This window comes from Martes martes (genome assembly GCF_963455335.1).
Source record: "Martes martes genome assembly, chromosome: 14".
Lineage (NCBI taxonomy): Eukaryota > Metazoa > Chordata > Mammalia > Carnivora > Mustelidae > Martes > Martes martes.
The window spans coordinates 74,232,971-74,260,918 of NC_137902.1; the positions used below are offsets into that span (position 1 = coordinate 74,232,971).

Below are 27,948 nucleotides of genomic sequence, written 5' to 3' on the forward strand. Positions count from 1 at the left end.
ATGACTTAACAATTTGGTTCTTATGCAAAGGTCAACTTCATTAAGAAGATTATTTTTTAAACCAGCATGTAGCAAGAGGTTGCTATGCACCCGGCCTACTACTTGCTTGGGTTGACAATGAATGCGTTCTATCCCATAGTCCTCACGATAACACTTTGCAGTGGGTACTGTGATTACTCTCATTTTTTCCAATGAGAGAACCAGGATATAGATTTTTAAACTTTCCTATTATTACATAGCTAGGAAGGGATTAGTTAGTTCCAGGTCACTCTGATTCCAGAAACTCTCTCACTTATGTTGTGGAAACATGAAAACACTCTTGTGGATCATGTAGTAGAGAGGAAACTTTACAGAAGTTTGAAGGATGTTTAAAATTTAAAATAATATAGATAAGGTCTATAAATTCTGTAGCAACAGATCTGGGTAAACAGGGGGAAAAGACTTGAAGTATTACAAAGATAACATTAAAATAAATCATTTACATACACTCAAATTACATAGATCTTGAACTCGATTATGTAAAAATTCATTTTTTAAAAAAGGAGAAAGTAGGTCACAAAATGGACCTATTGTTGATGTCTACAGTGACATTTTTCCTGCGATTTTTCTGTATCTTCCAAACTTTCAAACAGTAGTATGTAATCTTTTTAAAAAATTACCTTTTGAAGTAAATAATATTTTACATAGGGATAAAAAAGTCTATAAAACCATTGTCTCAAGAGGCTGTACAAATGGAAAATATAAACAGGTTTTTACTAAGAATTGGTTAAATTAAAACTGATAATCACCTAATATATATATTAAATGTATTTCACAACTATATTAAATATATTTAATATATACTCCAATGTATGTACATACATATACATATATAGAAACAGATACAGAAATCTATATATCATGATACCTACCTGCCATGTACAGGGTAGGTTGAACTCTATGTGAGTCACAAATAATTACATATGACCCCTTTTCCCAAGAGCTTCCAAAGCAAAATTGGAAGATAAAATATATATTCTCCCAAACACCTACCAGGAGAAGGATGTAGGTACTGTGTATTCAAGGACTATTCCTCTGCCAGTAGAATGTCAGATGTAAGAGGGCAAGGACTTTGGTTTTTGTATCCTTAGCACCTAACACAGCATCTGACAATAGGAAGTATTCAGTAAGTGTTTACTGAAGGGATGTGTGCGTGCGTGGACGGATGGATAGGTCATATAATACAGCTAATAAGTACTTGAGGATTTCAGTAAATAGGCACATCCAAATTGGGTCAAATCATGATGAAAATGAGATTTTTAAAAGTTATATGGTGGCAAGAGATGAAGCTGACGGTGACATTCTACAAAATATCCAATGCTATCACGTTCTGTAAGGGTTAATTTTATGCACTAGCTTGACTGGGTCATGGAATCCCCCCCGAGATATTTGGTCAAACATTATTCTGGCTCTGTCTTTGACAATGATTTTGGATGAGATTAACGTTTAAATTGGTAGACTGAGTAAGGCAGATTACCCTCCCCACTTAATGCACATGGCTCTCATCCAGTCATTGGCACGTATGAAACAAAAAGACTGACCCTCCCCAAAAGGAAAGAATTCTTCCTGATCGACAGCCTTCAAACTGGGACAAGGGGTTGTTGGGGGTTTTTCTACCCCTTGTATTGGGATTTTCCAATTCATCCTGCAGATCTTGACACCTGCCAACCTCCCTAATCACAAGCCAATTCTTTATAATAAATCATATATATACAAATATATCCTATTATATATATTTGTATATATAATACATATAAATATATATACTATATTATATATTATATATTATAAAATCAAATCATATATAAAATATATTAGATATTTATATATAATTATATCTATAAAATATATTAAATATATAATTTATATAATATATATTAATTACATATTATATATCTTACATTATATATTATATATTATATGACCATATTATATATATTATATACATTATAATATATTAAATATTATATATAATTATATTTAAATATATGTTTATATATTTATATATATTTATATAAATACACACACACACACACACACACATCCTATTATATCTAGCTCCTGTTGGCTCTGTTTCTCTGGAAAATCCTAAGTAATACACCATCATTGCCTGAATTCTCAATGGAAAAGCTGTCTAACCAGAATGACATCTACTATGTCCCCATGCTGTATGTATATTGAATCTAACCGACCCCTCCCTTGCCTGCTATCAGGGATTCTTGGGGTTCCCAGAAAGTAAAATTTGATGAAGAAAATCAAAACCGTAATTATTCTTGAAATAGTTTGTGGAACAAAACGTCTGAGCACCTTTCATCAGTGATCTTGAATTGGGCAACTAACTTAATTATGATTCATCAAGAAACTTACTTCTGTTTAAAAAAAACAATTTGGGGCACCTGGGTGGCTCAGTGGGTTAAGCCTCTGCCTTTGGTTCAGGTCATGGTCTCAGAGTCCTGGGATCGAGTTCCGCATCGGGCTCTCTGCTCGGCAGGGAGCCTGCTTCCCCGCCTCTCTCTCTGCCTGCCTCTCTGCCTACTTGTGATCTCTGTCTCTGTCAAATAAGTAAATAAATAAAATCTTTAAAAACAACAACAACAACAAAAAATGTTGGGCACCTGGGGGGCTCAGTCAGTGAAGCATCTGCCTTCGGCTCAGGTCATGTTCCCCGGGCCCTGAGATTGAGTTCTGGGTCGGGCACCCTGCTCAGCGAGGAATCTGTTTCTCCCTCTGCCTGCTGCCTCATGCACATGCGCGCTCTCTCTCTCTCTCACAAAAATAAATAAAATCTTTAAAAAATTAAAAGATTAAAAAAAAACAAATCATTTATCATCCAAGATCATTTATCAACTTTTCTAAAAAAGGTCATTTTCAAAACATTCATAAAATACATAAAGAATAAATGAAAATCCTAATAGAAAATGGACAAAGTCATAAATAAGAAATTCACAGAAAAAAGGTGGAAAGAGCTCGCTAAAAACACGAAGATGCATGAACTCAGTCATAACTACGGAAGTGCAAATCAGAACACAAAAAGACACCAGCTTTAACCTGCCCCACTGGCAAAAATTAAAAATCTCCCTAATATCAAGATGCGCAGAGAGAGAAATTTTCACTCACTTTTTTTTTTAGTTTTTTAAAAGACTTATTTACTAAAAAAAAAAAAAAAAAAGACTTATTTACTTATTTTAGAGAGAGAACACGAGTGGGAGGGGCAGAGGGAGAGGGAGAGAATCTCGAGCAGACTCCCCACTGAGCTCAGAGTGGGGCTCTATCTCACCACCCTGAGACTGTGACCTGAGCCAAAACCAAGAGTCGGATGCTTACCTGACTGAGCCACCCAGGCACCTCCTCATTCACTGCTGACGAGATATTCTTTAAGAGGAACAGATGGAAACACTTAGTTTAATTAAAAATTCACAATACCATTTGACACAGCAACTGTCCTGTTAGAAACTGGTCCTACAGATAGGCCTAAAGAAGTGTGTCACACTTAAACAATGCAGCAATATCGGTATTAGCAAAAACCAAAACCACCCCTCACCCCACCAACAACCTAAATATTTTCCAGAAAGCTAATCCTGACATAAGCAATGAATTTATTTATTCATAAAGAAATCATATAACACTGAACAGGCATTGAGAAAAATGAAGCATACTGAATTTGTTGTTATGAAAATAGACCTAAGATATGATTCAGTTTATGATGATGTATTAGGATTTTCCAGAGAAACAGAACCAATAGGAGGCAGACAGATAGATAACTGGGGGGGACTGATTTATTACAAACAGACCAAACAAGGTGTCGGTTTATGAAAAATAATCCCATTGGTATACTTAAAAAGAATAAATATAAACACGCATGAATAAATAAATAGAGGCAGCCATGTAAATCAATACACAGATGCATAAAGTTTTTTTCTAGAAGCATACATTGAAAACTATTATTAGGGATAAAAGAAAATCAGCTATTGGTAAAGAGAAGAACATCTATTTTATAACTTTCTTTATAGTATTAATATTTAATTTTGTTTACAACTTTTATCTTTAAATGCCAATAGTAAAAGAAAGCAGAGAAACTCCTATCCCCACCTGATTCTTTCAAGTAGTGCTTAATAATTGAAGAAACTCCTTGAGGTGCCACAAAGTTACAGTCTCCTTCTTTCATCACCATCCCTTCAATAGGAGAGGTCAGAGGCTTCAAAATGCCAAGAGCTAACAGGTCATCATAAAAACTGAAATAAATCAATATATATGATATAATTAAATACCAGTATCAGTTAGCTTAAAAATACTGTATTCTCTTCCAAGAATTCTTAGAGAGTATCACTCTACATAATAACTAGAAATCTTCATACGATCGACTCAGTGAATGTTTTATGTTAAGAAAACAATTCAAGGGGCACCTGGCTGGCTCAGTCAATAGAGCAGGGGACTCTTGGTCTTGGGGTGGTGAGTTCAAGCCCCACGTGGGGCACAGAGCTTCCTTAAAAAATCAGTAAACCATCATCCAGGTGAAGAACAGAAACGTTTTACGAATCTATAAATCTTGCTGACATTAGCTGAAGGCCTATTTTTCTTGTATATCTCAGAATTGCAGTCAGTGAACATAGAAAGGTATGCAGTTCCCCCATTTTGATTTGGTGGAGACTGACTAGTTGTCCTACTTTGCCAACACAGCACAGTAATTCATATTTAAATCGAGCCCTGGATGTAGAGTCTGTTCCAGTCTCCAGGACCACCCTTGGGAGGCAAGGACTCTGGCTTTCCACTTTACTCAGGCTAACGCCATCAATGACGTTATTATATCTTCACTATATTACAAGGGGCAAGGTGTCACTCTGTTAAAAATGGATGATTTCTATCTTTTTACATCCAACGGGCATGAAGATTGATTCCTGCCAACTAACTCACCTTTGGTGTTGCTTGGCATAGTGAGGTGTGCAGGTGATGTACTGGGCACCCAAGTCAACCGTGCTCTGTGGATTATAGGGGCTCCTGGCTGTCGTCATTCTTCCCCCTTGGATTCATTCACAAGAAACATCTTAGTGCATCAGAATGAACCTTCTGCAATGAACACCTCAATTATGCACCCCTGGGTGGGCCAAACAGATTAGGGCTGTATTCAAAAAGGACGTTGTTGTGCTCTTCTGTTTTAGTTCTGGGCTTTGTCCTCTACCATCGTTAGGACCATTTGGTCACTGCGAGGTATTTTTAAAGAGGACACATGGACCGTGCCGCGGTGTTCAGCGCTGTGCCTGGCCCCTGGATTCACACATTTAAACAGGAATGGGTGCGTGGAGAACATCCAACGAAATAACGCATGCGATGTCAGAATAATCACTGGGAGCATGTTTTCATTCCCGCAATGGGATTTCGTGAGAAAAAAAGGAGTCTGTAAACTAGATCTTGGTAAAGTCCTGGTCCAAGGGCAGTCTGGGATCCTCGACATGTGCAGATGGCCTGGAAGGCACAGCCAGGCCGAGATCAAAAACAAAAAAACAAAAAACAAAACAAACAAACAAAAAAAACGCGCACTGGCCAAGGGGGGTAGGCCCAAGCTGTGCAAACTGCCTGAGCTCCTGGGCTGCCCTCGGGGTGGCACACCTCCCGCTCCTCCTCCCTGACCCCGCAGGGACTCCTCCAGCTCTCGGTCCCCCCACCTGTGCTCCTCCCGCCATGGCTCCTCCCGCTCCTCCCGGACCCTGACCGAGGCTCCCTCTCTCCTTGCCCCCCTCTCCTCCTACCCTAGGCTCCTTCCTCCTCCCTGACCCGCGCGGGGCTCCTCCCGCCCCAAACCCCCACTCCTCCATCCCGGGTGTCCTTCCTCCTCACGCTCCTGACCCCGCGCGGGATGTTCCTACTCCCCCTAGTGACCCCCCTCCTCCTACCCAGGGCTCCTCCCGCTCCTCCCTCCCCGCCCCACGGGGCTCCTCCCGCTCCTCCCTCCCCGCCCCGCGGGGCTCCTCCCACTCCCTAGCCCGCGCGGGGATCACCGCCTACTCCGCCCCTCTCGGGCCTCTCCGGGGAGCTGGAGGCTCCGGTCACGTGACCGGGCGTGCACCGCGCATGTCGCCGGCGGGAGGTGGCGGCCGCGGTGACCGGATCGTCCCACAGACCTCCCGGGGTGGGCCGCCAGCAGGCGCCGGCTTCCTTTCCCCGGTTTCGACCACCCCACGACCCACCTGAGTCCCCAGCCTCGTCCCACACCGTGAGGTGCACTGGACGGGGCGCCTCCTTCCTGAGCAGCGCTGCGCACAGGCTTCCCGTCAGCCCGGCGCCCACGATGAGCACCCGCGCCATGGCCCGGGGTCTCGGGGCGAGGCCGCACCCGGCTGTCGGGTTCCGCGCTCCAGGCCCGCCCCGCCCCGCCCGCGCGCAGTGCCGCCCACCGGCCTCCAGGGGGCAGACGGGAGGCGAGCGGGCCGCGGGGCGGGGCGGGCCACGCCCGGTGCTCCCGAGCCTCGCGGAGGGGGCAGGGATGTAGGATGGAGCGTGACAGCAGCGCCGCAAGCTGGAGCCGCTGCGGGAGTGACAGCGCAGTCCCGCAATGCGGAGGGAGGGACCCGGAAGGCCGCTGCTCACCTCCCCCGGAAGCACGTGTGAGTGCCGGAGCTGTCCTTTTCAGATTGGCCCCGGGCTCTGCGGCTGCCCTGTAACCCTGAGCCTCAGTTTCTCCATCTGTCAAATGGGGACAGTAACGTCTGCGTGTCAGATTTGTGACCATTCACCAGAAAACTTCAGATCACTCGGCTCTTCGGGACATATTTTAGAACACATTCCACGTGCTCTGAGGTATATAAAGATGAGCAAGACAAGGACACATGACCGGTTGGTTTCCCTCCAACATTGTCCTGGACATTCTCAGTGAAATAACAAAAAGCAATGAGAACTATGAACCGTTAAAAAAAATAAAGAATTCAGTTACCCTAGGTTGTAGGTAAATTATTACCTGGAAAACTAGAGAAAATGGATAGCTATGAGAAGTGCTAAGAAAGTTGACAGTGGTAGCCAGATAATGAAAACATTTAAAAATTTGAAGTTTTTCTTTATGCCCCCTTATGAAGAAATTACCATACATCAAATTGGTGGTGGACCAATAGTACATATATCTGATAAAAGAAAATATAGATGAAATACAGATGAATTACAGCCTGTAAAAAGACATAAGAATAAAAGAACTGAACAGAAAAACATTAAATACATAGTTATTTACAACTTGTGTGTTACAAAATGCACAGGACAAAATATAAATAGCAAACCGGAGTAGAGTTTGATAACATATCAAAAATCCTAAAACTCTGTCCTTTGAATGAAACATACCAGGTCTAGACATTTATCTGGGGGAAATAATATATAGCTATACATTAAGGTTTACATAAAAATGTGTTTACCTCAATGTTATTAGATACATTAACGTCTAGGGGTACCTGGGTGGCTCAGTTGGTTAAGCGACTGCCTTCGGCTCAGGTCATGATCCCGGAGTCTGGCAGAGAGTCTGCTTCTCCCACTGACCTCTCCCCTCGCATGCTTTTTCTCTCTCTCTCTCAAATAAATAAATAAAATCTTTAAAAAAAAAAAAAAAGAAAGAAAGAAAGAAAACTTGCAATAGCTCTCAGTTTCATACAGAACCAAGTTCAACTGCTTGGCATTAAAAATTGTTCAGTGATATTTCCCCAACCTATCTTTATATCTTAACCTTGGTAATCTTTGTATGTCCTGTGCTGTAGCTAAATGGAATTATTTTATGTTCCCCAATAGATTTTCCACATATCAGTGAAAGCAGTAAGCCTTTGTTAATGTAGTTCTTGAGTACAGAGCATACTTTCTTTGACTTGTATTTCTAGTATTGTTCATTTGCATGAATTCTTCATTCTTTTCCTTTCCTGGTGTGATCAATAATATGTCCTTTAAAAAGTATGTAGAATTGGGAAAAAAAAAGTATGTAGAATTGGGGATGGTTATGAGCACTGAATGGAAGTGGCTATGATGGCTTGTGATTTCTCATTAGTCTTTAAGGACTAGTATAACCACCCACATTTCCCCCATCTCCAATCTCCAGAATGGGGTCTATCAGCCCAGAGCTATAACTGTAGGGTTGTAGGTCCACGTTTGGCCACTGGTACTAGTGCATCTTTCTGGGACATTTGAGAATGACTAGACAACTAAAGAAAGTAGGATTTCAAAATAGCTAGGGCAGGTGTTTATATTTACTCTCCTAGCCACCTGGACCTTTTCTCTTCTTTCCTGTGCCTGATCTTTGCAAGCCTGGCTCTTTCTGTTCATTTAAGTCCCGCTTAGAAGTCACCCAAAGGAAGACTTCTCTAACCATTTGACTTGAAAGAACCACCCTGTGACTCTATTCCCCCAACCTGTTTCATTTCCTTCATGTTACCCAATCACTTTTAGAAGTTATCTTGCTTTCTTGCCTACTTATTTGTTGTTTACTTAATAGAATTTAAGAGGACAGAAATGTTGTCATAGTCAATACAGTATCCCTGGAAACTAGAATCAAAGTCAGAATTCTCAGAAACAGAGCTCAGTAACTCTTTGCCTAGAAGGTATACAAGCCTTTCAAGAATTATGCTTAAACTAAGATAGGCTGAAAGGTAATTCAGTGGGGCAGTTTCAGTATTGAAAATACTTTCTCAGAGAGTGCTTTTTTTAATGGTATAATATACTGTAATAATATAAAAATATCACGCCAGTCAGCAAAGGATGTCTGCTTGTGTGAGGCACAGCTCTGTCTGTTCTCACTAACCGTATTATTGATAACTTCGATAATCATTAATGGCAAATCAGTTTTTGACGGCATAAAATTAAGGTGAATACCCTCATAGGGTTAGTTTAAGATCAGGAATTTAAGAGATTTCAATAGAAGTCACTGAAACAAATTTAACCAAAAAAATGGAGGAGGTTTGAAGTCTTTGAAGTCTTTGAAGTTTTACCTTTGTATCTAGAAAATAATTTTACAGAATCAAGGAAAGAGAGCTTAGAATTTTACTTAGTCTAGGTGCCTGGGTGCCTTAGTCAGTTAAATGTTTTCTTGATCTTAGCTCAGGTCTTGAACTCAGGGTTGTGAGTTCAAACCCCATGTGCCGCCTACTTAAGAAAAAAAAAAAATTTACTTGGCCTTAAGTTCATTCTGAGTTAACAGTATAATAAAGCTGTTAAGACAAAAAACGAAATATAAACCTAAACTATGATAAATGGATTAGAGTGTGCAGAACAAGAAAGGTGATAGTCCCACACTATTTACACTGCTCAGATCACATTTAGAATATAAGGTTCAGTGCTGGACCCCAGATTTCAAAAGGATCATTGAGAATCGGGGCCATTCAAAGGAAAAATGTCCAGGATGGTAAGCAGACTTGAAATTATCTTATTTGAATAGGTAAGAGGGATAAAGATTGCTAGATTGCTAGCCTGAAGAAAAAACGTCAGGAAAACATGAAAACCATCTTCAAACACGTAAAAGATCTTAAGAAAGAAAAATAATTGGATACATCAGTATACTAAAATCAGTTGATGAAAATTATAAGAAACTAGATTCTGGCTTAAAGATACTTAAGGAATAATATAGATATTATCTGTATTATATATTAAATATCTATGTTATTTATTGAGAATATAGATATTCTCAAAGAAGAAATTTAAGGAATAATTTTAAGTAGGTGCATCTAAAAATGGAACACACTTCCTCATGAAGTAGCTCTCCAGTGGGGATACCTTTGGAACGTGGATGGGCACAATGGGGGATATTGCCAAAGGGACTGAAGTACTGGATAGGACAGTGGTCCTGGGACAGCAGTCCTCAAACAGGACATGTATAAGTAAATGAAGATTTTCTAAATGGTAGACAGAATTTTAAGGAAGCCAATTTCCACCTTCTGAACTGCTGAAAAGTACTTTTTACTAATATGTCTAGAAAAGCCTTTGCAGTCAGGCAGATTTGCCTTTCCTACTTTCCCTTTCACAGTTGTTCTCTACCAGCTTTGCGAGAAATCTCAAGATTTACCACCACCACGAAACACTAGAGTTTTCTGAATTCAACTATATATTTACCTTAGCAGTTTTATAGTTTCACATGATTTCCTGTTACTTATTATCATCCTTTCATTTCAGCTTGAGGAAGTCCCTTTAATGTTTACTGTAAGGCCCAACTAGTACTGGTGATAAAGTCTTTCAGCTTTTACTTGTCTGAAAAACTATCTTCCCTTCCATTTTGAAAGGCAGCTTTGCTGGTTTGTTGAATGTTCATGGTTGGCAGGTTTCTTTTTTTTTCCCCTTCCCTCCTTTCTTCCTTTCTTTCTGCACTTTGAATATATATTCAATATGTATTGAATAGGGGTGCCTGGGTGGCTCAGTGGGTTAAAGCCTCTGCCTTCAGGTCAGGTCATGATCCCAGGGTCCTGGGATTGAGCCCCACATCAGGCTCTCTGCTCAGCAGGGAGCCTGCTTCCCCCCCCCTCTCTGCCTGCCTCTCTGTCTACTTCTGATCTCTGTCTGTCAAATAAAATAAAATCCTAAATATATATATTTATATATATATACACACACACATACATACATATATATAGGATATATATTTTTGCATATATATATTTTGCAAAGTCTCTGCTAAAAAAATTTGCTGATAGTCTTATGGGGGTTCCATTATAGATAACAAGTTCTTTTTCTCACTGTTTTAAGATTCTCTTCATCCCCCTTTCCTCCCCAAAACCCAACAACCGTTAAACATACTTTAAACAAGTGTTAGTCCAGGGAAGCCTAGGTGGCTCCATCAGTTAAGTGTCTGCCTTTGGCTCTGGTCATGACCCCAGAGTCCTGCATCTGGCTCCCCGTTCAGTGGGGCGTCTGCCTCTGCCTCTGAGTCTCCCCCTTCTTGTGCTCTCTCTCTTTCTCTCTCTCTCTCTCTCTCTCTCTCTCTCACACACACACATACACTCTCCCAAATAAATCAACAAAATCTTTAAAGGAAATAAACAAGTGTTAGTCTGATAAGAATATCATTACATCATTAATTCAGGTATCAATTAACTTGCAGTATATGATAAAGTTTTTGGAATTGGGCTAAACAATTCTATAATGGAGACCTCAAAGAGGGTTTTGTGCTACAAAAGAGGACAGCTGGAAAAGCACTGATGTGGGAATGAAGCCAGAATGAGTCAAATTCTTGACTGCCAACTATACATTGTGTGTCCTTAGACAAGTTACTTAATTTTTCCAAGCTTTGGAGGTTTTTTTGTTTTTTTTTTTTAATTTTATTTATTTATTTAGAGAGTACATAAGCAGGCAGAGTGGCAAGCACAGGCAGAGAGAGAAGCAGGCTCCCTGCCAAGCAAGGAGCCCGATGCGGGACTCGATCCCAGGACTCTGGGATCATGACCTGAACCAAAGCACAAGCCCAACCAACTGAGTCACCCAGGCTTCCCCCGGGCTTTGGTTTTCTGACCTGGAAACGGTAATATTCCCTAACTCACAAAATTATTTAAACAGTCAAATGGTATCACTTGCTGCAAATTTAGTAGTATTAACATCTCCTTATATATGCAGATCCCAAATGTCCTACCTTTTCAAAGTGACGTCTCTCGTTTTAATTCTTGGGACTATGCAAGTCGTCTTTCTATACCGAAGAGCTCGGAACCCTGAAGTGAACATGAACATTGTAAGTTGCTAGGAAATAAATGCTAAGCTGCTGAAGTAACAGAGGATGCTACTCTTTAATTGGGGGAGGAGGGGCGGGCTTTTATTTTAATAGAACTGCAGTCAAATAAATATCCCTGTATTCATATATTTTGATATGGGTCAATGAATAGTCCCCATTTACTGTTCTGTAGCTCACAGTTTCCCCTTCACCCTTATTTTGTCCCTGGGTGAAAATAACAGGCATTTAAATACCTTTATGGAAGACTTATAAATTATTTTTTGTATACATACACATACATACAAATTCCAGATATAAGCTTAGCTATAACCGTAGACATGCAAACATTTGTGGATAAACATATATTTTAAAATTGTATGTGGCTGAGCAGGTAAAAGTTTGAGTGATTAGTAGTTAGGCAAAAAGTAATGTATAAGATTGATGTTTATAGATGTTCTAAAATATCTATTACTGAATGAATCAGTGAACTAGTGAAAAAAAAATAGTCCTGAGGTTGAGAGACTGACTATACAAGGTCCATTATTACATTAACAGCTTAGATTATTATCAGGTTCCATTAACTGACCAGAAATTGTATCCTAAAAGCCTTCCTTTTTCTTTATCTAGAGCCAACTTATTTCTTATTGGGGCTACCCAGATGAAGTGTATGATATTGTAACTGAAGATGGTTACATCCTTGGCCTTTATAGAATTCCTTATGGGAAGACAAAGAATGACAGTTCAGGTAATATTCAACTCAGAACAACTTGGTGACTGTCTGGGTCCTGAAGGTCCTCACTCTTCCATTTCTTCTCAGTGAGTGTCAGACGAGGAAAGGACTTAAAGATGAAGCGTACAGTTAACTTCTCACCCATGTCTCTGCATGCCCCCAGAAGAGAGCCTGATTCTCCCCTGACTTCCTGTTCACAGGATAGTTTTAGAGTGTGATGGAAACTAAGCTGTTCCAAATGTTCTTTGTGGGTCCCTTTACTCATTTCTGTTGATTCTTTCCAATCTCTTTGTTTCATGAAGGGTTAGAAATGGTAACATGGTAACATAGGTTTGGAAAATGGCTGGTAAAAATGTCCTTCCTGTCTCCTCTAGTAATAGCAAAGAGATGAGTTTGGTCCTGGTTCTTTATCCCAACAATAGGTACATCACTATCCGCAAACGCAAGTGCGGTGAAAAAAAATAAAGCACTCAAATTTGTGGCTGGGGTTATAATCCTGTATCTGTCACTTACTAGCAGAATATGTAATGGAGTACTTTTGCTTATTCATCTAATTGCTCAAACAAAAGCCAACTTTTTTTTTTTTTAGTTTTCTCTTTAGATATTTCTCCTTGAAAAGGATGTTTCTCATATTATAAAATACCCTCTCAAGTTTTAAGCATTAAAGTATATTTCAGGAAAGATACTAATTTGAAACAACCTCAATCAATGTAATTTTGGATCGTATAAAGGTCAGAACTACCAGACAGAAAATGTTAACATAGATTCAACATAATTATAGTAATCATTTTTCAGGGTCTGACCTAATTTTGTGAATACTGTAATAAAATATTGAAAGGTAATTTAAAAATACAGTAAGTGCTTTTAAGTTGTCTAGGAGCAGTGCCAGAGACAGGGAGTCAGGAGCATGTGATTTATTACTGGTCTACCATCAGGAGAAGGTCATGTGGAAACCGGGGAGGGCAAGGAAAGGAGCTAGGGAAGGGTGTGGCTCAGCTAAGTCCCTCTGGAGTCTGATCTCAGCGGAGCCCATGGATCCAGGAACTGCATCCCAGAAGTTAAGGAGTTAGCCTTTTGCATTGCCACAGCAGTTAGTTATTGCTGAAGGCTACTTTTAGTGGTGTAATCTCCTAGGTGAGGCAACTGCCATTTGCTCTGGGGGGTAGAGGGACAATAATGAGCACTTAGAGCGCAACACCCGCAACATCTGGGAGCTCCACCTACTTTGGAAAGGAAGTCCAGGTGAGCACCAAAATAACAGAGAGTGCACCTCTTACATTACACAGATCCTTTTGTTTTTCACATTAAGCTTATTTCATCCAGGTACAGGTTTTTCAGGGTATGGGTAGGTCAGAATTTCTGGGGAAACTTATAAGAGGAAGGTGAGTGGAACAAAGTATGACACCTACCATTGCCACTGATCCTAACGCCATGGCTGTCACTCGTAAATTCCCACCTGTACTACCCACTCTAGATTCCCTTCCCACTCAGCTGTGTCCCCTGATGTGGCAAGCCAGGCCCTTATCCTGAATGGTTACTGTGCCTGTAACAGGTCACGGTTGCAGTACTTGTACATTTTATAGGGAAAGCAAGGCAACGGAATAACAAAAGATGTCCCACTGAATCTCATGAACACCAAGTATGTTTTTCCATCCTCATTCTGTACCAGAAGCCCTACCTCGTCATGATGATCAAGGCCAATGACTCCTGCCAATATAGTAATTCCTTTCTTTGCCACCCCTACCCCCATCCCCTAGTCTTCTATCATGAGGATCCCAAAGTCATAGCCTTCCAGCAGTCATAGCTTTATTATTAGGATGTTTACTGCATGAACTAGTGGAAGTGTCTTCTGTCTGGGGACCAGGGCCTCTGGATCTATAGAGCCTTAAATTGTGAGGACAGAAAGTACAAACCCCCAAGTGAGTTACAGGATGGTATTGAGTGAGACCAGTCTTAGTCCTACCCCTTTTTTCTCAGACTCCTGAGTTCTACTGATTAGAGGAAGTAGCAGTCATTTCTTAAAGGTATCTAATGAGTCCTTAAGGATAGGACCCACAGTTACAGGATGTCATCTCCCAGCTGGCATCTCTACTGGGTGGTGGTTTCATTGCTTGGTTGGGCTGGCAGCCTCTTGATATTAGTTATGCCCTAAGACCAGTGGCCTTCCAAGGCCATAATACTGAGGAATGCACCTTCTTTGACCTGCAGTGATTCCCTTTATTTGAGGTATGTCATGAGGGGTTCCATATTTGTAGATCAGACGCTCCATGAACTCTTGAATAATATTGCTGGCTGCTGTGGTCCTATGTGGAAAGAAAGGCAAATCATAGCCAAAATATGTATCAATGCGAGTCATAGTGGGTTGTTGACCTTTCCAGGAGACAAAAGGTCTGATGCCCCCAACTAGTCTCCAAGTGACTGGTTTAGTCTCCTTGAGGGAATGGTACCCTGTGAGATCTCTGTTGCAGGCAGGTCAGACATACTTTCCTAGCAGTAGCCTTGGTGAGGCACCCATGCTGGGGGGACCAAGTAAACCTACATCTCTCTCATCATGGCTACTTCTTTCATGAGCCCACTGCACAGCACTGGGGTAGCTAAGACCAGTGTCTGGCTGACATCTACTGTAATATGTTATTTAAAATGTATATGATGGAAGCATGGGTGGCTCAGTTGAATGTCCGACTCTTATTTTTGGCTCAGGTCATGATCTCAGGGTGGTGAGCTCAAGGTCTGCGTTGGGCTCCATGCTCAATGTGGAGTCTACTTGAGATTCTCTTTCTCCCTCCCCCCTGCCCCTCCCCCTGCTCGCTCTCTCTCTAAAATAAAAATAAAATAAAATAAAATGTATATGAGTGCTTACATGACCATTAGCTATGTGAATGTTCTAATCTTAAAAGTTTATATATTTAAGTGAGACATGACCTAATGGTATACTTGGTCATTTGAAAAAAAAATTCATTGTAAACTTTGCTAAGTTTGCAACTTTGTAAACTTTGCTAAACAACTCTGACATACAACGGGATTAAACATGAAAAATTTACTGTATTTATACAATATAAAATTTAAAAATATATTTTTTAAAACTTCAAACTGTCATGTGTAAAAGATTGAATTTCAGATGAGATATTTATACAGATACTACAACACTTAAGAAGAAATTCTCTGCGTTTTCTTTCTAGCTCAGAGGCTTGTTGTCTACTTGCAACATGGTTTGTTTACATCTGCCAGCAGCTGAATCTCCAATCTGCCCAGCAACAGCCTGGGCTTCATTCTGGCAGATGCTGGTTATGACGTGTGGATGGGGAACAGCAGGGGGACCACCTGGTCCAGGAAACACAAGTACCTGAAGACAAATTCCAAAGAGTTCTGGGCCTTCAGGTACAAATAACATCAAGTAATGTTTCATTTTATTTTATGAGTGTGTCAAATATTTTGTCTTGTGTTTGAATGAAATAAAGTAGAACAGAAGTGTCGTTTCTCAATCAGGTCTTTTAACAGACCATCACAATTTATGTCAATTTTTGCTTGAAAATGAAAGAATGCTTGCTTGACCTTAAGGGTGTTTCTCATTTGTCAGTAGTAACTTTTATTGGCTAACCCCACCCTTCCTATTGTTTTGCTCCTTAACCTATATATTTACTTTATCTCCCTGTATGTAAAATAAACAGCCTCTTTATAAGACTATCTTGGGGCTACTTTATTCTCTGACTTTGTGTTCTCACGGAAGTCTTTATTAGGTAGATCTATTACACCATATAACCTCTTTTTAAAAAAAGATTTATTTATTTGAGAGAGAGCTGGAGAGAAAGTGCATGCACATGCATGAGTGGGGGGAGGAGCAGAGGAGAAGGAGAGAGAAGCTCAACCAGACTCCACACTGAGTGCAGAGCCGGACATAGGGCTCGACCTCACCACCCTGAGACCACGACCTGAGCTGAAATCAAGAGTCAGATGCTCAACCAACTGAGCCACCCAAGTGCCCCATAACTTCTTGATAATACCTCAAGAGAGTTGAAAATTGTTTGCCTTCACTTACCTGTTCATTATCTTCAAGGGTTAGCATCACATTCTAGAAGCAAGGGGATTTCAACTTCCCTTTTTCTTTTGTAGTTTTGACGAGATGGCAAAATACGACCTTCCAGCCTCCATCGACTTCATTGTGAAGCACACGGGACAAGAGGAAATATTTTATATAGGCCATTCCCAGGGCACCACTATTGGTATGGCCAGAAAGATTGTGGCTCGTAGTATGCAATGACTTTTGTAGGGTTTGCAGACACAGCTCCTACGGACGCGGGCAAGCTCCCAGAGCTACAAGTGACACAAAATAGAGCTCTGGAAAGAGCGACCCACAGCTGGGCCCTGGACGCTTACCTTCTACATTGTCTTCTCCAGTCACAAAGAATTCACTGTCATAACAAGTTGTCTTTGTTCCCAAGTGTTCAGAAGTTAGATATCCATCAAAGTGAGATCATAACTACCCCTTGTTCCACAAATAGAAATTTCATACTTATAATTGTCATTTAAGGGTGGCAAAGGACCTCATGAGGGAGAGACGTGAGAAGGCCATTAATGCTTACCCATTTAGGACAGATTAAACTTTAGACATGCACGAAGATGAGCCTAAGTCTTCATATGTTTAAAGAGACTAAAAAAGAACTTCCGTCAGCTCACAGCAACAATGCTTCCATCTAATGCGTAATAGTTTCACTTGCAGAAAATAAAAGAGTTCTCTAAAGCCCAACATAATTCTCTCACGTGGTGTGGTAAACCTTCTTACTCCCACTCTTTCTACTGGGAAAGTTACAAAGCCCACTTGATAATAGCAACCAGGATTCACTGAGTCTTTTCTAGGCTGAAAAATGATCATTTTCTTATAGGAACAAGCCACATCCTGCTTTAAAAGAGTGTGCTGAAGAACAGTTTAATCCGATTTTCCACAGATCTTTTCTCTGACATTTATTAACCATGTGTATGACTTGTACTCTGGGTTTTCCAGCTGTTACAGTTATCTGGAACCAAGAATCTTGGAAAATTATTAAATAAGAAAGAAGTGGCTATGTGCTAGAATTTACTGACTTCTAATATGTTATGATTCTCTGGTTGGGTGCATTCTTAGAACTCAGAAAACAGAAAGCTATAAAAATAAAGAAGATGTGCAAGAATGTAGCTTGATAAGACATCATAAAAGGGAAAACTATTTGTCATATTAATGACTCTAATAAGAAAATATAAACTAGTGTCCTTCACACAAAAAGGCAAGGATGTTTTAAAATACATTAAAAGTAAATATAAAAACAATTTGACATGTATTGGATCTGTCACCTAAAGTGTAAGATTCAAATATCCGAAAAGCTCCCTAACCTATTTTAAGCATTGCCAGTTATAGAAATGTTCAATATTGTTTCTGATTTCTCAACTATGGTGTTATAAGACTCTCTTATTGTTGATTTATCATTGTTTATGGTCTAGACATTATTTTTAATATTAATCATCAGTATGTGTTTGATCAATATGTATGTCTCATACTGGGTGATCGATAAATGTTTGATAAGGGAATTGAGAAATGAATCAGTCAATTAAGTGGTCATAACATATTGAATTTACTCTCAGTTGCCATGATATCATTTCTTACATGCTAGTAATGGTGTAAGAATAGTTAATTTCTGTCTTATTTTCTTTCAGCTTTCATAACATTTTCCACAATACCACAGATAGCTGAAAGAATCAAAATATTTTTTGCCTTAGCTCCAGTTTTTTCTATCAAATATTCAAAGAGCCCTTTAATTAAATTGGCATACAAATGGAGGTCAGTGTTAAAGGTATGTTATTCCTTTCCTTTACATAGCTGATAATACAAAATGACAATGATTCCGTCCTTTCAAAATAAAAGGTCTTGACTATGTTTGCATGAATTTAATTTTTTGGTTTCAACGACACTGGATTCTTTCTTTTGTTTTTACAAAGGAATAAGATTTTACTTAAAATAGCTTTGGACATCTCATTTTGAAGGAAAATCCAGTAGTCAGCTTATCTCTATCTCCTGCTTCCAAGTTTTACCCTTAATTTAAATGTATTTCTTTTTAAGGTTTTATTTAATTATTTATTTGAAAGAGAGAGAGAGAGAACACAAGGGCAAGGGGGGAGGGTAGGGCAGAGAGAGGGACAAGCAGACTGCTCTGAGCATGGACCCAACATGGGACTCCATCTCACGACCCTGAGCCAAAATCAAGAGTCAGCCACTTAACCGACTGAGCCACCCAGGCACCTCTCTCATTTAAATATTTTAAACTAATGTGAGACAGTGCATTTCATTATAAATATAATGAGCTCATTGCACCATTCCTTGATTAATTATTTTGGTCTTCCAAATATGAATAAAGTAAACTTGTTTTACAGGCTTTTTTTGGCAACAAAGACTTCCTACCTAATACCTCATTCAAAAGATTTGTTGGTTCAAAGCTGTGTCCGCTGAAGATTATTGGTAAGATTTGCCATGATATCTTGTTTATGATATATGGATATGACCAGGAGAACTTAAATATGGTGAGAACAAATTGAATTTGAAATGTACTTTGTCCATTTTTAGAAAGCAGCTCTTAATAGTACTTACTTTGTGCCTTGTGTGTCATTGTATGATTTATCCACATGTACCAATCGATTCTTAGCCTTCCTGGTCTGGGGACTACACCAACGTTCTGAAACTAATCAGCGCGAGCGTGTTGGGATTATTTTGCATTCAGATTTTCTTGCTCTCTGTAAAGAACAAAGAGCAGGTGCTGTGCTGGGCCTTTTTATTGGCCTTTCCTCTTGGGTGTTAGTTTCCTGAAGTTTCTTGTATTTAAGTTCTCTTCTATCTCTTATTTTTTTAACAACTCCTGCTCTTATATCTTGGTTCCTAACACTCCTTCCCTTTCTTATTGACCCTTTTGTAATTGGCATTAGTGCCTGCTGATTATCTTACCTGCGTCAGGCATTCATCAAAATTCCTGGAGTGGGACACTGTTTAGGGGCTCAAGCTACTATTCCCAAAGCTGTACAAGTTTGATTGTGTATAGATGCTACTACAGATTTAGGCATTCATTCTAAGACTTTTTAAGCACATTAAATTAAAAAACCAGATTCAGCAGAAGCAGTTGTGGCATTCAGACTACTGGTTGGTTCCTGCACCTACAGGTTACCATTTAATAATTTCCCAGCAAGAATCAATTTATTCATTCAAAGAAAGAGAAGTTGTCAAGATGTCCATTCTTACCAACTTAGTCCATAGAGTCAAGGCAATCCCAACCAAAATCCCAGCAAGCTAATTTAAGGATATTGACAAATGACTTCTGGTATTTATGGAGGGAAGCAAAACCCAGAGTAACCAACACAGTATTAAAGGGAAAGAGCAAAGTTGGAGGACTGGTACTGTTGAACATTAAGACTTAGCCTTCAACTACAGTGATCTAGACAGTGTGGGATTAAGGAAAGAAACAAGAAGATCAGTGCAGCAGAATAGAGAGCGCAGACACAGAGTCTCATGAATACTATCAACAGATCTTTGACAAAGGAGAAAGGCAGTGCGCTGGAAAAACCATTGTCTCTTCAACAAATGGTGTTGGGACAACTGGATGTCTAAATACAAAAAAATGAAATACCCTTCACAAAGTTAACTCAGATTTGGATCATAGACCTAAATGTGAAATGTGAGACTCTCAAACTCCTGGAAGATCACATAGGGAAAAACCTAGATGACCTTAGATGTGGCAAGGACCACCAAGTTATACGTTTGTTACAACTGATGAACCCACATGGACACATCGTAAGTACACCAAATCCATGGTTTACAGTGTGATTCACTCTGGTGTTCTACATTCTGTGAGTTCTAACAAATGTATAATGACATAGACCTACCATTACAGTATCACGTAGGATATTTTCACTGCCCTACAAATCCTCTGTGATTTGTCTATTCATCCCTCCCCTCTTAAATCCTGGCAACCACTGATACCACTGATCTTTTCACTGCATGCCACAGTTTTGCCTTTTCCAGAATATCATGTAGTTGGAATCATAGTTTGTAGCCCTCTCAGATTGCTTTCGTCCATTTAGTAGCATACATTTAAGGTTCCTCCATGTCTTTTCCTGGCTTGGTATCTCACTTATTTTTAATGCTGAAAAAATATGGTATTGTCTGGATGTACCACTGTGTATCTGTCCACCTACTAAAGGAATTTATGGTTCAAGTTTTGACAATTATGAATAAAGATGCTATCAAGATCAATGTGCAGATTTTGCATGAACACTAGTCTTTACCCTCTTTGGGTAAATACCAAGGAGTGTGATTGCTGGATCGTGTGACAAGGATGCCTTTTGTTTTACAAGAGACCACCAAACTGTTTTTCCAAAGGGGTTGTACTATTTTGCATTCCCACCAGCAGTGAATAAGAGTTCCTCTGACTTTTTCCTCACCAGCACTTGGTGCTGTCAATGTTTCAGACTTGTGTCATTTTCATAGGTGTGTAGTGGTATCTCATTGTTCTTTTAAATTGCATTGCCCTGATGGTGTGTGATGCAGAGCATCTTTTCATGGTCATTTGGTATCTGTATATCTACTCGGTGAACTGTCTGTTAAGGGCTTTGGCCCATTTTAAAATCAGGTTATTTTCTCATTGTTGTGTTTGAAGAGTTCTTTGTACATTTTGTGTAACAATCCTTCAGAGATATGTCTTTTGCAAATATTTTCTTCCAGTCCGTGGCCTGTCTTCTAATTCTCTTTGTCTTTTGCAAAGTGGACGTTTTTGACTTAGAAGAAGTTCAGCTTGTCAGTGATTTCTTTCGCAGGTTGTGCCTTTGGTGTTTTATCTACAAAGTCATCACTAGACCCAAAGTCAACTAGATTTTCTCTACTAGGTCATCTTCTAGGAGTTTCATAGTTTTGAGTTTGACATTTAGAACTGTGTTCTATTTTGAGTTAACTCTTGTGAAGGGTGTGAGGTCTGTGCCTCAATTCCTTTATTTTTTTTTTTCTTTTTCTTTTCCATGTCGTTGTCTAGTTGTTCCAGGACCATTTGTTGAAGACACCATTGTTTCTCTATTGTATTGCCTTTTCTCTTTTGTCAAAGATCTGTTGACTATATCGGGGTCTATTTTGGGGCCCTCTTTCCATTCTATGGACCTGTTTGTCTATTCTTCCACTAGTACCCCACTTCTTGATTACATCTTGAGTACATCTTGAAGTCGTGTATTCGTCCTCCAACTTTGTTCCTCCCTTACAATACTGTATTGGCAGTCCTGTGTCTTCTGCTTCTCCATCTGAGAAGCAGTTTGTTGAGATATTGATAGGATAACATTGACATTGTAAGTCTTGTTACTGACTAAAGTTCTCAGGGACCTTGTAGTCAATTCAAACCTAGATGACAGGTTGACGTGAAAGCTGCTGCATTTCTGATTGCTTCACTGGGAGTTGTATAGCATTTCAGGAGCCCAGTTCATCATGGAAAGGGTTTCTTTTTAAATCTCCTAATCGCCCTTGGCAGGCCCTGGGCTGATTTGTTTGTTTGTTTGTTTTCCTCAACTAGCTTAGTTCTCACAATAAAACTTCAGATTCCCTGGGATTGGCAAATAACTTGAAGGAAAAACTGGCTTTAATACTTTGGGTTTTTTTTAGGGTTTTTTTTGTTTTTCTTTTCCATTTCTCCTGGTAATTCAGTCCTTTGTGCTCTCAAAAGGGGTCTGTGTGTGAGTCCTAAGAGTTTTGATTGTTTTCAGTATGGGATGACAGACTACATAACTCGGAAATCCAATAATAGCTTCTACGTTAATGTAAAATTACACATTTAGTAAGTACATTTATGTACTTAATTAAAATATAATTTTATATTTTATTTATATTATTTGCTTAAAAATTACTTTAAATTTTTTTGAAATTACTTAGTGTAGTAAATATCAAAAGTTATGCTTTCTCTGAGTGGACTAAGTATAAAAATAATTTTTTAACCCCTCAGAGTCGTGTGGATGTGTATTTGTCACATAACCCAGCAGGGACATCTGTTCAAAATATGCTACACTGGAGTCAGGTATAACTTTTCAAGTGCATTTTAGTACAATTTTATTTATACTACTCACGGTTTATCCCATCATTCTGAGAATCATGCCATTGTCATAGGATGATAAATTTAGAAGGATAAAATGTAACTATTACATATTTATGTAATTCCTCATGGTTTCTAATATGTTAATATTAGGTCTTCTAACCCTAAGCAATAATCAGAACAATATACCTATTTTCTGTTTTACAAATGAGAAAATGTTAATTTGGAATAATCGACTAGAAATCATTGAAGCCATGTTTATCATTTGACTTGCCCAAAGATTCAGAGCTATTCCTTTAAAAATACCAAAGACTAATAATAATAATAACAATAATAATAAAATTTTTAAAACCTAAGACTAAAACACAGGTATCCCAATGCCTAGTCTCTAACTAGACTTCATTCTCTCCTCCGTTCACTTGTGAGCTCCATAAGGCCCATGAGCAAGTTTTATTCACTCCTATATTTGCAAAGCCAAGAGTTCTGGGCAAACAACAGATACTCAAGAATATATGTTGCGTGACTGTTAATGAGGAAAAAAATCCAGTGTGAATATCATCTTAAGGTTGAGAGCCAGGGTAATATCTTAGAAGGAACAATATACTTGAGATCAAAATATCAGGCACTAAATCTTTTCTCTGAACCTTACTGGTAGTGAGACACTCAGCAAGCTCACTTACTCCTTATGAAATCAGTTTCCTTAATTTTAAAAATGAAGTTAATAATAATGCTCTGACTTAAGTAACAAAAATGTTATGTGAGTTCAACAGGGTGATGATCAAGAATGTTGTTTCAGTTTAATGAACATTAATGAACTCAAGTATCATTGAGATATTGGTAAGGGCTTTCTTATTTAAAAATGTTTAAATCTACTAAGTGATTGTTTTGAGATAAATTATTAGAAATCTTTAACTTATATTTAGATTTAGTTCATTCCTGGTGATAACTAGACCAGGAAAGTCTAAGCAACCTTTGCATCTATTCATCTATTGAAACAATATTTATTGAGTACCTACTATATGCCCTGTACTGTTCTATGCTCAGGGTACACATCAGTGAACAAAATAAATATTCCTGTCCTCCTTAAGCTGACATTCTAGCAGTTAGATATACAGACAGTAAACATTAAGCATAGCAAATAAGTAAATTATTAAAATTTTAGAAGGGAATAGAAACTATGGAAAAATAAAGGGGAAAAAGCAAGATAAAGAGATTAGACACAGAGGGTAGTGGGTTGTGTTTTTGAACAGAGAGGTTAGGCCAGCCTCAATGAGATGGTGACATTTGAGAAGAGATTTAAAGAAGCTGAGAAAGTTAGCAATGTGAACAATCTGGTGGAAGAACATTACAGACAGAATAACCAACGCAAAGCCCTTTAGTTAGGAGCATTTCTGAGAGGCATGGCTAAAAGGTTAGTGTGGCTGATGTCAGTGATTAAGGGATAAAGAAGCAGGAGAAAGGGGGCAGAAATATACTAGAGCCAGAAAGGGACAAGTACACAATTGGGAGGACTTTGTCTTTCTGGCTGAAGCGAGCAGCCACTGCAGGTTTTTGAGCAGGGAGGGGACATGATATGATTTACATTTTTAAAGGAATATTTAGGGGACCCCTCACTGGCTCAGTCAATAGAGCACGTGACACTTGATCTCGGGGTCGTGAGTTCAAGGGGTAAAGTTTACTTGGGGGGAAAAAAAAAGGAATGCTTTGGGTGCCATGTTGGGTAGACTGAAGTGGAAACAATGAGAAATTTCGGAGATCACCATAATCCAGATTGATGATGGCCTGTACGGATGTGTTTCCAGGAAGGGTGCTGAAGAGGATTGGGTTCTGAGTGTACGTGTGTATTGTAAACATGCAGCCAAAGACATTTAATACGGATTCTGTGAAAGGAGAGAGGGAAGAGTCTTGGGTGATTCCAGACTTTCTGGCCTAAGCAAGGAAAATATGCAATTGCCATTAAAGGAGATAGGGACATTTGGTGGCAGTGCAGGTTTGAGGGACAGAGAAGATGTTCACATTTGGAGATGTTAAGTGTGAGGCATCCCAGTGTTTAACTTGAATAAGCAGTTGTGTATAGGAGTCTAGTATTTAGAAGAGACTTACAGAAGAGGATAAACATTTTAAGTATGGACACCATTGAAAACCAAGAAACTGGATGAGAACACACAGAGCGAATACAGATGGGGAGAAGAGGAGCACGGGTAGAAGGCTGAGACATGGAAGGATTCAAAGGTCAGGCAGCGGCGGCTGGATGGATACAGCAAAGAAACCAAAAAGGAGCTGGGAGTGAAAAATGAAGATCAAGAAATGACGGTATTAGATAAACCATAAGAGACTCTTAATGTCACAAAACAAACTGAGGGTGCCGGGGGGGTGAGGGGGTGTGGAGAGGGTGGTTGGGTTATGGACATTGGGGAGGGTATGTGCTATGGTGAATGCTGTGAAGTGTGTAAACCTGGCGATTCACAGATCTGTACCCCGGGGGCTAATAATACATTATATGTTTATAAAAAAATTTAAAAAATTATTAAAAAGAAATGATGGTATTCCAGAACCTAAGTGGAGAAAAGCTCTAGGATAGAAATGAACAGCTGGATCCAATGGCACTCGTGGGTAATGTGAGGAAATTCCTCAGAATCGACAAGATCGACAAGATCATGAATAACCTCAGCCAGTTTTGTGGAAGGAAAAGAGCTGCAGGGTAAGAAGTGTTGTTGGGGGAAAACCAGGTTGTCCAGAGAGCAGAAGGTAAAGGAGCCCATCAGAGCTGGGTTTTAAGATATACGCTAATGACGGAATTCCGATGGTAGAGAGAGTTTTAGAGGTTGGGAGGAGTTAGGGGAAGATAAAATGGTGGGTGCATGGAGAACTGTCAGGGTTAGAGTCCCAGAGAAGATCGGTAAGCTGAGAGTCTGAAACTTCCTGCAATGAAAACATTATCAGGGGGAGAAAAGGATATGATCAGATTAGACCTAAGAGGCCCACAGCAGGTGGTGGTGGTGAGGCTACAGTTATGAAAGGTGAAGCAAGGGGTGGCTTCTGGAACATGCTCTTGAGCGCTGTTGTTTGAAGCAAGGATGTTTAGGGATGTGTCGTTTCAGTCCTAGTGCACCTAGTCCTAGACACTTTTTTTTTAAGATATATTTTTTAAAGATATATTTATATTTATATTTATTTTTAAGAGATATTTATTTATTATAGAGAGAGAGTGTGAGCACAGGGAGGGGCAGAGGAAGAGGGAGAGGGAGAATCTTCAAGCAGACTCCCTACTGAGTGCGGAGCCCCACGTGAGGCTCAGTCCCACAACCCTGAGATCATGACTTGAGCTGAAACCAAGAGTTGGACGCTCAACAGACTGAGCCACGTAGGTGCCCATAGACACTCACTTTTGTCCTCTGTGGATGGAGCTGAGACTTTCCGGGGAGGGCTGATGAGCACACAGGCTCCCATTAACAAGGTAAAAGGCCTTGGGGGAAACATGCATTTATATGAAGCTGATAGAATCACGTTCCATAGATGCCCCTGCCCCTCACCACCTCCCCCCTTCCATTTCTTGCCCTTTTCAAAGGAAGGGAGAAGGGAAGATGTCTCCCTGTGCATATATATTCCAACAGGCTCAGTACAAAGGGACAATATATGCAATGCACACCTCACTTTACCAGCTGCACTATAGGAAACAGATGAGTATAATCTTGCTTTAAAATTTTTTTTCTTTCAGGTTTTTCATTCTAGTCACTTGAGAGCTTTTGATTGGGGCAGTCCTGTTCTGAACTTGGTTCATTTTAATCAGGTACATAATTATGCATAAGCTAAAAACTATCTCCTGGGTCAGGTCAGAGGAGGTTGCTACAGAGAAGGGCTTGTGTAAAGCCCAAGAGTATAATAACAGTGAGAAGGACCAGCAGGCAAAGACCGCCATGATTTGGCTCCATATTCTCACATCCAATGGGGGCTTTTCCAGATTTTCTATGTTTTTTAACAACAAATACCTCGGTTAAGCCTGGAGAAGTTTGACAGGCTGTAGAGTAATTCATCCTCCTCAGAAGGGAAAATATTGTGTGTATAATACACGTAGCTCCGTGGTTAGTTAAATAAGAAATAAAAGGCATAATATGGTTCTTGACCCTAAAAGCTCTTGATTGTATTTGGGAAGATAAGACAAACCCGTAATTATGAGGAAAAGACAAAAGTTAATGAGAAGATGGTAATATTGTATGAAGAAGATGACAGAAATCTTGAGGTATTAGAACCCAAGTTTGTCATCTTCAAAATTATTCTTTCCCATTATCCTCTTCTGTCTTAGCTAAACTTCATGCCTGGTGTGGTTTGCTTGTGTAAAACTCCGAAGTAAAATGGAAAGATTAAAATCAATAAAATCAGACTTGCTCCCCCCTCCAATATTTACCATTTATTGATAAATATATTGGCAGCCATACAGCTACAGAAAATTTTTTTTAAAGATTTTATTTATCTATTAGAGAGAGAGACAGTTAGAGAAGGAACACAAGCAGGGGGAGTGGGAGAGAGAGAAGCAGGCTTCCTGCTGAGCAGGGAGACTGATGCGGGGCTCGATCCCAGAACGCTGGGATCATGACCTGAGCTGAAGGCAGATGCCCAACAACTAAGCCACCCAGGTGCCCCAGCTACAGAAAATTTTGATTAAAATACTTTCATCCTTATAAATAAAACTGAAACTCCCTCTGTGGCATGTTTGAATACCCTGAATTAGAGCAGTCAGTCTAGTTTTGACTTGTATCTGATCTATTTCTAAGTAAAAATCATAATAACGATTCTTTCAATATTCCTTGCTTCCATCGTAGTAATTATTTTAGATTCAACTTACTTTAAAATTGTATTAATTCATCATTTAAAGAATAGTAAAGAACACCTTCTATGTATCATTTTCTGTGAAAACCCTCTACATTTAGTCCACTTCTCCATTTTATGATGTGAGGAACATGAACGTATCGACAGCGACTTGGAACGGGGGCAATGACTTGTTGGCTGATCCTCAAGATGTGAAAAATCTACTTTCTGAAATTACAAACCATATTTACCATAAAACTATTTCTTGCTACAATCATATAGACTTTTTGTTCGGTTTAGATGTATATCAGCAAGTTTACCGTGAAATCATTGACATTATCCAAGGCAGTCTATAAAGACTACGGTAGTCTGTGTTGAAGGATCCATTTCATTTCTCTTAAAAGCCAATCATTTTTTTTTCTTGCCATGTATGTTTTTCCTGTTATTTAAATAAAATCTGGAATTTTTCCCTGTTTTTCTTCACTGCCCCAGGTCTTCCATTCATTAAATCAGTGACATTTGTCATATGAGGGGAAATGGCAGATTCCAACACGGCCCAAAGCGGTCTGTTGTGTTTTAAGTAACTAAAAGCGTAATTTTAAAGGGATGGTTTTTTGAGAAAGGTGCTTTCTTTTCTTCTAAATATGAGCATA

At 39.5% G+C, this 27,948-nt stretch overlaps 2 protein-coding genes across 6 annotated transcripts in view; one reads left to right on the forward strand and one right to left on the reverse strand.

Annotated features, from left to right (window-relative positions):
* RNLS (renalase, FAD dependent amine oxidase) overlaps positions 1 to 6,430 on the reverse strand; it is a 262,250-nt gene extending 255,820 nt beyond the window's left edge. For 4 of the 5 annotated variants that reach the window (XM_080822618.1, XM_080822617.1, XM_080822615.1 and 1 more), the window contains exons 1-3: positions 6,222 to 6,406; positions 4,951 to 5,056; positions 4,129 to 4,271 (exon numbers count right to left, since the gene is read on the reverse strand). In XM_080822618.1, coding sequence (XP_080678744.1) covers positions 4,129 to 4,271; positions 4,951 to 5,056; positions 6,222 to 6,339 — 367 coding nt within the window. In that variant the 5' untranslated portion in view covers positions 6,340 to 6,406. Of the gene's footprint in view, positions 1 to 4,128; positions 4,272 to 4,950; positions 5,057 to 6,221 lie in introns of all 5 variants that reach the window. The other variant, XM_080822616.1, reaches the window with a different exon arrangement.
* A 5,217-nt stretch (positions 6,431 to 11,647) lies between these two features.
* On the forward strand, positions 11,648 to 27,651 carry LIPJ (lipase family member J; the record flags this gene model as incomplete). The annotated part of the gene is given in 10 exon segments (XM_080822941.1): positions 11,648 to 11,704; positions 12,311 to 12,428; positions 15,593 to 15,645; positions 15,649 to 15,791; positions 16,524 to 16,633; positions 18,099 to 18,235; positions 18,813 to 18,959; positions 22,403 to 22,474; positions 26,208 to 26,279; positions 27,418 to 27,651. Coding segments are annotated over 10 exon segments (1,143 nt in total).
* Between the last annotated feature and the right edge of the window lie 297 nt (positions 27,652 to 27,948).